Consider the following 13,278-nt stretch of genomic DNA (forward strand, 5'->3'; position numbering starts at 1 on the left):
TTTTTACTACACAGGGCTGAGGGCCTTGAATGGTGTGGCCCTAAGAAATCAGCTTAGGGGTAGGAGTGGGGGCTCCTCTGACAAAGAAAGCTCAGCAACGGTGGGTAACGCCACATGTGAGCTGATTTCATAACCTGATGGAGAACAGCCTTGTCCCTGCCGAGGGGTGGGAAGCACTGGTCCCATTAAAACACATTCATGGGGTGTTTGAAAGGCTTGGGAAGGGAAAGGGAAAGGAATGGCTGTGAAATAAAAGCATGAGGCTGCTTGCACCCCACAGAGCAGAAACTGTATCACATATAGGGGCAGGAAAGGACATAGGGACAGAGTGGGATGTAGGAGTAGGATGGGCTATAGGGGCTGTGTGGGATACAGCAGTGAAGCACAGTCATTTCCCCAGGGCTTTTGGGTGCCACCATCCATGGCAGAGGTCCTTACTGCAATCGTTCCCAGCCCTGCTTCCCTTGGCATCAGAGCCAGGGATGAGGAAAGGAGCCAAGAGGGAAGCTAACACCAATCCCATTACATCCCACCGCCTGAGCCGCGGTTCGTAACCGAAAAGAAAAGCTGTTTTATAACCTGGAACAAAATAATTGGAGCAATTCTTCTCTCTGCAAATCCCATCCCTTTCACTGGGGGAAAGGATTGGAATCAGATAACCGGAAAGGAGGAATTGTGTAAGGCACTGCAATGGGGAGGGGGGTAATTACAGGTGAGCAATGATCAAAATAATCAATTATTGATGCTGAATAATCAATAATCAATCCTTGATGCTGCATTTCTTGCTTTCTGCTGCCAGGGAAGAACGGACCAGCCAAGACCGAGAGACAGCGGGGCAGAGCAAGGATCAATCACCAACCCTACGGATTGAAACGTGGGTAGCACTGCAGGTAATGAGCACATCGATAATGAAGAGGTAGGCCATGATGAGCAGTGTGGAAGCGCCCCTTGCTGCCCACCCCAGTACCGGGGTTCCCCTGCTCGCCCACCCGCCGCATCACCCACGTGCACGCTCCCCACGCCGCTTCCCTCAGGCCCCGCCCACCACCTAGCCCCGCCCCGCTCTCTCATTGGCTCCTCCAGTGACGCCGTGGAGGGCGTGCCCAATGAGCGCCGCGCTTCCCTCAAGCCCCGCCCCATCGTGCCATGTGCTCCGCCCCGCGCGGGGCCTTAAAGCGGCGGCGGCGTCGCGGCCGTGTAGCGCCATGAGCCGGGCGGTGCTGGTACTGCTGTGTGCCGGGCTGGGAGCCCGCCTCGCTGCGGGGAGCACAGGTGGGTTCGGGGCTGGGGTACGGCGGGAGGCTCCGGTTGTGTTCTACCATCCCGCTGAACCGCCGCTCTTCTGCTTTGCAGGCGCGCCCCACAACTCGCGGGTGAAGTTCGGGCTCCGGAGCTCGGCCGGCTCCGAGGATGAGGGTTGTGCGCTGGAGATGGGCAGCGAGAGCAGCCTGCAGCAGTGCGGCTTCAACGCCACGGCCAGGACCTTCCTCATCATCCATGGGTGGACGGTGAGCGGAGGGTATCGGGGCGCTGTGGTAAGGGCTCCATAGGGAGGTTTGGGGCGGCTGCTGAGAGCTGCAGCCATTGGGGAGCGCTGCATTGGGGCAGCATTACACCGAACTTAGGAATACTGCGGTCGCTGAACCAATTGCACCTGTCAGTTGGTGCCTCTGCAAGGCGAGTGCAGGCAGTGAATGTGAAATTTGTTCCTTGAGGTGTGAGTAAATGCCCATTGTAAAAGTGGCACTTGGTGGAGATGTGGCCTTTCCATGGCACAGCGCTGGAGTAGGGTGGGCTGCATGGACCATTCCAACCCAATACATTCCATGGTTCTGTGATCCTTTCCAACATCGGCGGGTCCATGGCTGGAAAGGTCCAAGAGCTGTGGAGATGTGGCACTTGGGAACATGGTCAGTGGGCATGGTGGGACTTGGTTGGGGATATTGGAGGTGTTTTCCAGCCTTACTGATTCCATGGTCCTCAGATCTTTTATAACCCTTCCAACCTAAGCCACTCTTTGATTCTATATTCTTCTATACCCAGAGTTGTGCCATATGCTCCTTGCTTTCCTCCTTCCTAGAACAGAAGGCAGGCAGACTTCATTAAGCTGCTTCTGTGTTTTAGGTCCCACCTGGGGACTTACCAGCTTTGCCCTGCCTGGCACTGCGGTTTGCTGGAGAATAGTTTTACAATCCATCAGAATTGCTGAGGCTCTTGAGGAAAGAGCGATAAGATGCAGGGAGCTAGTGCCTCTCCTTCCTGAGTTTGCAGGCGTGGCAGTTCATTGCAGCCCAAGTGCCAAAACCTGTTTCTCTTACACCATTAGCTTGGTATACTGGGTTTTGCACGGTAGCATGCATTTGCTGTGTAAGTGTGTGTGATTGGGGTGCTCCAGAAGCTAACGTTCAAATCTCCTTCCAGATGAGTGGCATGTTTGAGACCTGGCTGGACAGCTTGGTCTCAGCCCTGCAGGAGAGGGAGAAGGATGCCAATGTGGTGGTGGTGGATTGGCTTCCTCTTGCCCACCAGCTCTACACCGATGCAGTGAACAACACACAGATTGTTGGGAAGAGCATAGCAAGGCTGCTCGACTGGTTGCAGGTAATATACTCAGCTGTCACATTTGCCAGCAAGTGGGGAAGGCACTGATGTAACCCCAACCCCAAGGCCAGGTGGAGCAAGGGCTCACAGCTGAAGGATTGTGCTCTTTTGCACCATGCACTGCTTACATGGGAGACACACCAGTGAGCTCTGAGCAAAATCCAGATGGAGGTCTGCTACCAGCTCTCCATGCAAGGCTGCTTCAGACAGTTCAATGCAGAGCATCCTATGTGGGTGAAAACTGTGTGCTGTGGTGAGGACAAGCCACAAGCATCACCCACCCCATTCAGCTGGTGCTTATCTTGGGAAAAGAAAACACCAACCATGCTTGTCTGCCCCCTCCCTCTTTGTTGCTAGAATTGGACTTTGTTGTCCTGCAAATGGAGGCAAAGCCACATATCCTGAAACTCAGGGACTTATTATTAATCGCTTTCTTCTTACCCTTTCAGGAGATCCCTCTCTTTAAGCTGGAGAATGTCCATCTTATCGGATATAGCTTGGGTGCCCATGTTGCTGGCTTTGCTGGTAACTATGTCCATGGCACAATAGGCAGAATCACAGGTGAGTGGCTCTTGAAGCAGTCTTATGATTTACTCTACAGTAGTGACCTTCCCCAGAGAGTCTCATTCCCTGTGCTGCTGCAATGCTTCAGGCTTGCTGAGTTGGAAATGACAAGTTCCCTACTTGGGGCAGCAGTGGCTCCTCCAGTGAGACAGCATCTTCATTTTGAACTACAGATAAGAGCTTGGGCATCAGTGGAAAAATCTGAGGACCTGATCTTGAATATATTTGAAATTACATGTGAGTTCAGCTTCACTCACTGTCCAAATCCTAAGCCTCTGAGTGGCACAATTTCTGTGATCAAAGCTCTTGTAGCTCTTGGGTGCAGTCTGTCCTGTGGGATGCTTGGTCAAAACCAGCAGCCCCTCCCTTCTGACAGCATAGAGTGCTTCTGGAAATAAGTGATTTCAACTGGGGAGAACCTAGGACATGGTAGAAGGGAAAGCTTTAAATGTGATGGTGAGAATTCCTCAGAGCCTAACAATAAATATCTGTATTGGTATGACCCCCAAAGCTGGGGAATGGCTCAGGTGCACAACTTCAGGTTGTGAGTGACCAAGTGGGAAAGAGCTCTGAAGGGTCAACACTTGCAGTGAGGCAGGGGACTGTGTAGCACCTCAGTTAGGAGGGCTCCCAGCAGCAGGTTCTTTCTAGTTTAGAAGGGAATAACCCATTCCATATTAGACACCCCAGTTCCTTACCTTGCTTCTTGTGCTTCCTCCAACCCAGGCCTGGACCCTGCTGGCCCCATGTTTGAAGGAGTGGACCCTAGCAGGCGCCTTTCCCCTGATGATGCTGCCTTTGTGGATGTCCTTCACACCTACACCAGGGAAACACTGGGTGTCAGCATTGGGATCCAGATGCCTGTGGGCCATGTTGATATCTACCCCAATGGAGGGGACTTCCAGCCTGGCTGTGGATTGAGCGATGTCCTGGGAGCCATTGCCTATGGCAGTAAGTTCACAGCTTCTATTGCTGCTGATCAGGTTATGCTCCTTTGGTTGATATACAAAAGCAGGGAAAACTTTTTCTTTCTGAACTGTATCTGTGCTCTTGGAGTTAATTGCTGGGAACTAGACCTGTTTGTAGATCTGAAGTAGCATGTTGTCCCTCTAACACCTGATCATAACCTAAGGCTGTCCTGTGCTGGCTCTCTTTATGGAGGAGATCAAGTGACCCCTCCTCTCTGAATGCTTTGCACTAACCTCTTGAATTGCTTCTGTTTGTTGGGGAATGGGGGGAACACCAATTTTTGGCCACAGTGCCCCATGCTGGGCTGCAAAACACTGCTTCTCGCTGTCTTAACACCTACTGGGGTGACAAATACTCAAACCAAACGTATCCCTTGTAACTCTGCTCCTCTAGCAATTGGTGAAGTTGTTAAGTGTGAGCACGAGAGGTCTGTGCACCTGTTTGTGGACTCCCTTGTGAACCAGGATAAACAAAGCTTCGCGTTTCAATGTACTGATTCCAGTCGCTTCAAGAAGGGCATCTGCCTGAGCTGCCGCAAGAACCGCTGCAGCGGCATTGGCTACAATGCCAGGAGGACACGGCACAAAAGGAACAGCAAGATGTACCTAAAAACCAGAGCTGACATGCCATTCAAAGGTAAGCTTCTTAAAGGTGTCTGATTTCTAGGAGTGAGTTTGAGTTGCTCCTTAAATTCAGTAGTGGGAAGATCTAGAGGGAGGTGAGGGGCATCACCTTCATTCAGGGCAGCAGTAAGAAGGGTGGGTGCTGCATCCCTGGAGAGGTGCCCTAGGCCATAGATGGGGCAGCCTGGGTTGGTGGGGGGGGCAGCCAGACCATAGCAGGGGATGTGACTAGATGGGCTTTAAGGTTCCTTCCAACCCAACCGTTCTATAGTTCTACAGTTCTATTATCTTCAATATCCCACCCAAGCCACAATGCAATTCAGTTTGTTGTTGTGGGTTGTTTTGTTTGTTTTTTGCTGTTAATATGTACTTTCTTTGTTTCTCTGCAGTTTACCACTATCAGATGAAGATGCACGTCTTCAGCTACAAGAGCACGGGGGAGGTTGACCCCACCTTCTCGGTCACCCTCCATGGCACCAATGGAGACTCCGAGCCCCTCTCTTTGGAAGTGTAAGTAAGCTGCCTGCTGCGCTCACCTAGACAGAAAGGTCACTGGGACTAGGAAAGGTGGCATTATTCTTTTTCCTGTGGTAACACCAGTAATACAACTGAGTCTAGTAGACCTACCTGATCACCATTCAGCATTTCATCCAGTAACTTAATTACATCAAGTTGCCTAGGAAGTAATTCGTGCCCAGTGTTCTACATGTTGATCCTCATGGCTCATTGCTGAATGCTCTGTTATGCCACTGGGCAGTCTGCAGGCCCTTGTATCTCTGGAGGTGCTGTTGACCTCCTTTCACCTCTCCAGGAGTAGACAAGGCATGATGTTCACCCTTAGCCTATAGAAAGGTGGCTGAGCCAAATCCATGATGAGTTGATTGAACCAGCTATCCCAGATCGCTTTCTTGAGTACAATCAGTAATTAACTGGTGGCAACTCAAATAAGCTACAAAGGCTCTGCTTAAATGAGTGAGCATCTGTCAAGCTTCCATGAGGAAACACTGAGTCTCTGCTTGTCTTCCAGGCTTGAGCAAATTGGCCTTAATGCTACCAACACCTTCCTGGTCTATACTGAAGAGGACATGGGTGAACTTCTGAAAATAAAGCTCACCTGGGAGGGAGCATCTCAGTCATGGTATGATCTATGGAAGGAGCTGAGGAGCTACTGGTACCGGCCTGCCAAGACCTCCCAGGAGCTGCACATCCGACGGATCCGTGTGAAATCTGGGGAGACACAGCAGAGGTAATGGTGGTGTTGGACAGCACCTGAGCAACATTCAGAATCCCGCAAGGAAAAGGGGAAGCTTGTGAATTTAGCTGGTGGCCTAAATTGTCCCATCTTCAGTGTTACCACCTCCTTCATCTTCATAGTGTAGGGGCAGGTTGCTTGCAGCATGAGGCTACAAACCAAACCTGAAGCAGAACCAGTCACTGCAGATCAGATCTGAGGTTCTTCTGCTTTATTTAGATGCTGGAACAGTCCTGCCTCCCCCTGGGGACTGAATCCACCTACTTTAAGGTGGTTTAAATGATTCTTGTATGATTAAAGTACTGACAGTGCCAAGAACACATACCCAAAGTGTAGGCAGGGCTCTTTATTACGTGATAACATGCTGATCAGGCATAAGCTTGTGTAAAACTGCAGCTGCTAGCATGGTAGCACCAACTTAAGCACTATGTTGCTCCTTGTGGAATCTCTGGAACTGTACAATTACATGGAGGTGCTTGCCAGATTGGTAGCATAGTACACCCAAATCCTGTCTTCTTGCTCTGAAGATAACCCAGATCTGTCAAAAGCAGTTGATGCTGACAGTTTCCTCACATTGTTCAACTTTAAATAGGCTTCTCTTGCTGTCTGTGAGGTGTTCTGCATCCTGCCCTCTGAAACCCATGAAACAAGGGGGTGGTAGAGAAAAAGATCTACAAGTGAAGTTTTACAATAGGATAGAATGCACTGCATCCACTATTTGGCAAAGTAATGCTGTACCAAGGTGTTCCATAGAGGATATCAAACCAAACAGTGTGTCCTAGAATGAGCTGTAATTCATATTACATCTTGTTTGTTAAACTTGAGGCAGCCAGTCCCTTTGTTGACTCTCATTTCTTCCTCCCAGGTTTGCTTTCTGTGTGGAGGACTCCCAGCTGACCAGCATATCTCCTGGCAAAGAGCTCTGGTTTGTGAAGTGCACAGATGAATGGAAAAGAAGGTAGGGAAGTAAACTGGGGAAAATCCTGTGTGCTGTGTGTGGGTACTTGGGGCTGAGTCCAGGATCCTTGCAGTAGTGGAAAGCTGATTAGATGCTCCTATTAAAGACTGCTGCTCTATAAAGCGGAGGAGTGCTGGAGGTGGAGAATATTACCTCGAAAGTCACTTCAGCCCGAGCTGTAGAGAGATCTCTTGGTTAAATTTGAGCTTAGTGCATGAGTGAGGCACAGCTGAGGATTGCTGTGGTGTTACAGCACTTAACTCCCACCACTTCTATTGAGGCAGTGGCACAGGTTGCCTAGAGATGTGGTGGATGCCCCGTCCCTGGAGACTTCCAAGGTGAGGCTGGATCAGACCCTGTGTAACCTGATGTAGCTGTGGTGTCCCTGTGCATTGCAGGGGAGTTGGACTACATGACCGTCAGAGGTCCCTTTCAACTCTGTAAATTCTATGATTCTATTCAATGATTCATTTCCATCTCCCTTGGCTCAGCAGTGGCAGCTCACCCATTGCAGAGTACACCTGCCCTGCCTTGACCCCTGGGGAACATCCCACACACCAGGACCTGTCCTCAAAGCATGACTGCTGGCAAGCCTGGTCCCAGTGACAGCCCAGTTACTTCAGGCTGCCTTGATCCATGCTTTAAATCAATTCCCATTCATTTAGCCAAATGACAGCTTCCTGAAGATGAGGCCCAGATTTCAAATTACATTTTGTAGACTTAATCCTTTGTTGTTTCTCATCCAGAGACCTGGTGCTTGTTAGGGCTAGCTGAGCCCTTTGCACAACCTTCTTGGCTGAAATCAGCTGATAAGTGCTTGCTGGTGCTGGCCCAGGTCTGGCAGAAGCTGCTATGCACAGTAGCAAACAATTCTCTTTTTTGGATAGAGTGGTGATGCACAGTAGCGGTAGGTTGACAGTTTGACCTTAATGATTCTATGGAAATACCGACTTGTACTGTGTGATCTACTTCCCGTTGTCCCAGAGATTAGGAATTCTTTGTTATTCCTTTTAACCTCTGCATTTAACTTCTTCCTCACTGTGTTTTCCAGATCTGTCTCAAACACTCTCTGAAGATCTCCCTGGAACCCACAATGGAGCAAGCTGGATGCATGAAGATCATGACAGTGGGGAAAATGCTCCGGCAAAAACCCTTGGTAGCACTTAAAGCAAATAGCTTTGCAGGACAAAATACTTTGAATCAGATGCAAGAAACTGAGGAGCAGCTGATATACTGTTGTCCTGGACCCAGAACAACTACAACTCCTTCCCCTGGCAGCATGGGGGATGCATTTTAACCTTGCCCTGACTTTCCTGCTTCCATTAACCATGCCTGCAGAGGGGAGACCTCTGGAGCTCCGGACCTCAGCAATGATGCCCTGGTCTGCCACCAGTGGAGCTGAGAACTGTATGAACTGCTGGGAACAGTGATGCCAGGAACCAGTTGGCGTCTACTATAGGAGCACTATGAGCTGGAGAAGGTGAGACCAGCACACACTCTGTAGGGTTGTGTAGGGAGGAGTGGGGATAAGCACTATGCCATTTACATTCAGGTTGTCCTCCTCTTGCCTTAAACCTGCTCTGCGCCTGGCTGATGCTGAGATCTGTGCATCACTGTGTGCCAAGCAGAACTCCGTCCTCTCTGTCCCTATGGCAGAACACAGAAGGTGGCAGCTGCTCCTTTCTCCTCAGTTCTCTGTTCCTCAGTCCTTGCTCACCAGTCCATGTTAATTAATCTTTGTGAGAGGCAAATACCAACTGCCCAGCATAGGGGGAAGGTGATGAACTGCACTGTTCCAGGAGAGCTTTGCACTTGTCCTTGTAACTACTGAGAATGTTTGCCTCTACTCCAATTCTGCTGTAGTACCAGTGCATAATTAAGATCTTATTTCCATGTAAAGCATTAAACTGAGCCAACAGCCCATCTTCATTGCCACCAAACCTTGCTTGGATTCCTGGTGCCAGGTGAAGGTGGCTTTGCTCTGAGCTTGGCACTCCACAGCTGTCCCATTGGCTGCAGCAGAGTGTGTTGTATCAGAGGTAAAATTTGTTAGTTTTCTACTTTTTGGGAGGATATTTGGTGTAACAACTCTGAACTTTCGGCACGCAGTGAGGCAACCTCAGAAAGTGGTGCTGCCATGTGGTGCACCGAGTTCTGAAGACGGAGTGCATCCTTTGAGGTTCTGAGTTTGTGTAGAGCTTCAATCCGACCAAAGCACATTTGGGGATCTCTTTTTTTTATTTCATGGTTTTGTGCGAAGGTTTTAATGACTAAAGCCTTTGGTAAGTAGCTGAGACTTGTTACCCTGCCATACTTGGAGAGGTTTCAAAGCTCTGTTTGTATATTCTGGTTTTTGTATGACTTTAAACATTATTTATTTCTCATGCTGTACATATGTAAAGTTTTAAAGAGTTTTGGTTTTGAGTTTCAGTTTTTATAAGCCTTGAGATGAAAATAAAGAGCTCTGTATGAATCAGTGAAGTCTCGTTTTTAACCTATCGTGGGCTTTTCCAGAACACTGGGCTCCTCAGTCTTTCTACCATCTGCCCCCCCATCCAGCTTAAGGAAATCTCTCATGGTGCTCTGCCCAGCCCTGACCAAAGCTGGTGGCAAAGCTCCAGCAGTAAGGCTCTGTAAATTAAGTAAATACCCCCAAGCTGTGGGAGATTTACATGAAATTATTTGGTTAACCTTTTCCTATGAAAACTAAAGCAGCCATTGACTGCAAGAATGAGTTTAGGATGAGAGGCAACAGCCTCAAATTGCATTGGGGAGGTTCAGGCTGGTTATTAGGAGACTTTTCTTTCTGGGGAAGTGGGGATGCAGGGGCACAGGCTGCCTGGGGCTGTGGTGGGGTCACCCATCCCTGGAGGTGCTCAAGAACCAAAGGGATGTGGCACGTGGGGACATGGTCAGTGGGGATAAATTGGGCCTGGGAATCTTGGAGGTTGTTTCTAACCTGAATGCTTCTATGGATCTACTCCTGCTGCTCTGTGTTTAAGGGCTCATACCACACAGCCCAGCACACACAGACATCCATCTCTGCACACCTCTCCTGGTTTGGAGTTTCAATCCATACCAGTTAAATCTGGGATGGGTGCAGGGGGCTGTGGGTCAAGCTGTGTGCTTGTGTAGTTTCCCCTTCCCCCAATGCCTTTAGGACTCTCTTCCATTCAGCCCTGCAGCTGGGTTCCTCCAAGGGTCAGGTCTCCAGAGTGATAATGCACTTGGCCCCAGGAATGCTTTACAGCCCCATCAGCACTGCCCCAAATTCTGCCCTGTTGCATCAGGTACTCTCTGAGCATCATTACTTTTTAAGGTAAACTAAAAGCAAAGTGAATTCTAAAACTGCAAAATGCTTCTGCGCCCTTTCCATTTGTAACTACACCCTTTTGGGTACTGTCAGCCCCACATCTCAAACTGCTCAGCAAAGTCCCTGCTACAAGAGGCTGCCTCACAGAGGCAGTTTCCAAGCTACAAAAACTGAGGTTGAATAATTGCAATGCAACAGCTGTGCTGGGGAAGAGAAAGGCCTTCCAGCCCTTTTGGGAACTGGAGTGGCACATTCCCTGCTGGCTCCCCATGCTGAGATAATGGGGCAGCCCCAATCTGCCAGGTCAGCCTTACCCCCCCCCAAGGCAGCCTCAACCCAAAGACATCAACCATCCAAAAAAAGCCAAGATCCCACTCATCCAACAGCACTACCAGGTTGTAATTTTATGCCTGCTCAGTGTCGGCATTCCAACATAAATTATACAGCTCATTGACTTCTCTGCCATCCTATCCAGCCCAGCAGTGAGCACAAAGAATGCGGCAACCTTTGTAAATCCCTGCGAAGCATCGGGAGGGTTTGTAGGGACGGGTGAAGCAGTGTGACCCAGAGCTGACCCACGCTTTAGGCTAAAATCAGATCACTTTTATTGCCGAGTTATTGTTTTCCTATCTCTGCCCTCGGTTGTTTCACAGCTGTTGCAAGAATCTTTAAGATGTTTATGGTGAACTGTGCAAAGAAGACACAAAGTACAAGTGTTTAGAATCCCTTTCTTCCGATACGGCTTGCAATAAGATGGGAAAATGAAGAAAAGAGACCAATAAAGCAGGGATTTCCAAGCCATGCTGTTCCACTTCTCCAGCTGTCCTAATTATCACAAACAGGCAAAGTGCTGCAGACGAAGCAAGACATGACACAAGAGATGGACCAAACCTTAAGGCCAGAATGGCTGAGGCTTTGCTCATTTCCATGTGTCTTTCCATATCCTGCTTTTGGCTGAACGCAGATGTATCCTACCAAACTACCACGAGGAAAGTCACTTCAGCTTCACTAAAATACCCTGGAACCATCCTCCTCCCATGCCATAAAATCTGTAGATGTTAATGAGAATAAGATCTTCGCTCTGCAGGATCTCTGTGAATCAGCCAGATTTGTCACTTCTTTGCTTAACCCAAGAAGAAACACTCCAGAAAAGCCAGATTACCGATTCTATGAAAATATGTAGCTTAGTGGGGGTGGTGGGATGGATTGACAGTTGAGCTGGATGACCTCAGACATCTATTTCCAATCCTAGTGATTCTATGATTCTTTGATACCAAGGACACGTCGCTGCTCTGTGACCTCAGGAAGGCTGCTGAGCTGCCTTGGCATGAGTTCACCACTCAGGCACAGCCAGCAAAGCTGCATGTGTGCATAAACTCCCAAGGACGGGACAGGGAGGGCCCACCTGGGTTCCATTTGGCATCTGCAGGAGTTTTTCCTTGGAATCCCCTGGGGACGTGGTGGGCTTCAGCCCACAGAGGGATGTTGGTGTGGGACAGGGACAGAAGCTGGTGCTGAGATGGCTGGGTGAGAAATGCAATCTGTGAGACCGGGTGAAAAAGGTGTAAGTTTAGAAAAATTAAACTTATAACTGTATTTTTTTCTCATCCCTTCCTCCCGTCTTCCCCAGCTCCTGGCCTCACTCCCTGTCTGAAGTCCAAGCTAGGCAGTGCTTCCACGCAGCTCCAGCAACAACATCAAAGCATTGACCTCAGCTGATTCTGTGTCCTAGCCAACAGCTACTTAACAGGACACGATGAACTCGATATCTCGTGCATCTTTGCAAAGCAGAGCCAAGAGAAGCTCTGTTTTTTCAGTTTCATCCAAGATATTCGATTAACTTCTGCTGCTCCATAGCAGGGCCTCTGTGCTCCTCAGAGATGTTCCCCTTTCCTTGCTGGAAGGCTTTGAGAAACGACAGGGGAAAACCTGCCAGGTAGGTGGGAGAAGCAATGAATCTGACTGTGTAAGTGAAGTGCTGTCAAAGGAACAAAAAGAAAATGAGAAAAAAGAAAAAAAAAAACCAACATGCACATAGATAGATAGATAGATAGATAGATAGATAGATAGATAGACAGATATTCTTTAAGTCCCATTACACGTTACTAAATAGAAAGAGGACAGAATCAAATAGATTTAGTATCTATCTAATTGTCACATGTTAAAATCATAATTGCCAGCACTGGAAATAACTGAGACAGGAGAAAATACCTCCCTCCAATTTTCCAGTCCTATGTCAAAATAGTACGCTTCACCAAATATTTTAATGAAGACCTTTTGAAAGCAAATCACATTCTATGCATGCAAGTGGAGCCAATGCCAAGCTCTGCTGTTCATCGTTAGCTTCTACAAAACTTGTAAAGACAACCATTTGAGTTAATTCTGCATAATTTTCCTCTTATCTGGAAAGAGGACCTACATCTGTGTTTCTGCAGCTGCTGCTCCTGCTGCCAGGCATCTGCAGGGGCTCGGCTCTCTCTATGAGTATCAGCTGTGCTGCTGCTCCTACTCATACTTCCATATGACTTAATGCTAGGAACAACTTATTCCTCCAAAGAGCAGTGATGCAGTGGCACAGGATGCACAGGGAGATGGTGGGGTCACTGTCTGAGGAGCCATTAAAGAACTATGGAGATGTGTCACTGAGTGACATGGTCAGTGGGCAGGGTAGGGTGGATTGGGCTTGAGCCTGGAGATCTTGGAGGTATCTTCCAACATTAATGTCTTTATGGTTCTATTTAGGGACATTGTTAGTGGTTATGGTGGAGATGGGGTTGGGTTGGGCTTGGGGGATCTTGGTTGTATTCTCTAACTCTAGCAATCCTATGGTTCTATTTAGGGTCATGGTGAATGGGCATGGTGAGGGTGGGCTGGGATCGAGCTTGCAGTTCTTGAAGGTCTTCTCCAGCCTTAATGGTTATGTGATTCTATGAGTCAGCCTCACCAGCACCTCACTGAACAACAACCCAACAGCACAGTGCTGAGCCAAGGAAAGCGG

General features: G+C 48.8%; 1 protein-coding gene across 3 annotated transcripts; it reads left to right on the forward strand.

Moving 5' to 3' along the window:
- The first annotated feature begins 1,197 nt into the window (after nucleotides 1-1,197).
- LIPG (lipase G, endothelial type) lies at nucleotides 1,198-9,443 on the forward strand. Of its 3 annotated transcripts, none has more exons than XM_085529312.1 (10): nucleotides 1,198-1,272; nucleotides 1,354-1,535; nucleotides 2,422-2,601; nucleotides 3,051-3,162; nucleotides 3,892-4,116; nucleotides 4,528-4,770; nucleotides 5,147-5,267; nucleotides 5,785-6,003; nucleotides 6,875-6,967; nucleotides 8,019-9,443. In XM_085529312.1, exons 1-10 carry the CDS (start codon nucleotides 1,206-1,208, stop codon nucleotides 8,038-8,040), a joined length of 1,464 nt encoding a protein of 487 aa, XP_085385438.1. In that variant the 5' UTR covers nucleotides 1,198-1,205; the 3' UTR covers nucleotides 8,041-9,443. The 3 variants fall into 3 exon arrangements, with proteins under 3 accessions (XP_085385438.1, XP_015703709.1, XP_032297444.2); XM_015848223.3 differs by having other exon boundaries at nucleotides 1,354-1,508; XM_032441553.2 differs by having other exon boundaries at nucleotides 1,198-1,508.
- The last annotated feature ends 3,835 nt before the right edge of the window (nucleotides 9,444-13,278 follow it).

This window comes from Coturnix japonica, chromosome Z (assembly GCF_054131305.1).
Source record: "Coturnix japonica strain WE chromosome Z, WE-NBRP24, whole genome shotgun sequence".
Taxonomy (NCBI): Eukaryota; Metazoa; Chordata; class Aves; order Galliformes; family Phasianidae; genus Coturnix; species Coturnix japonica.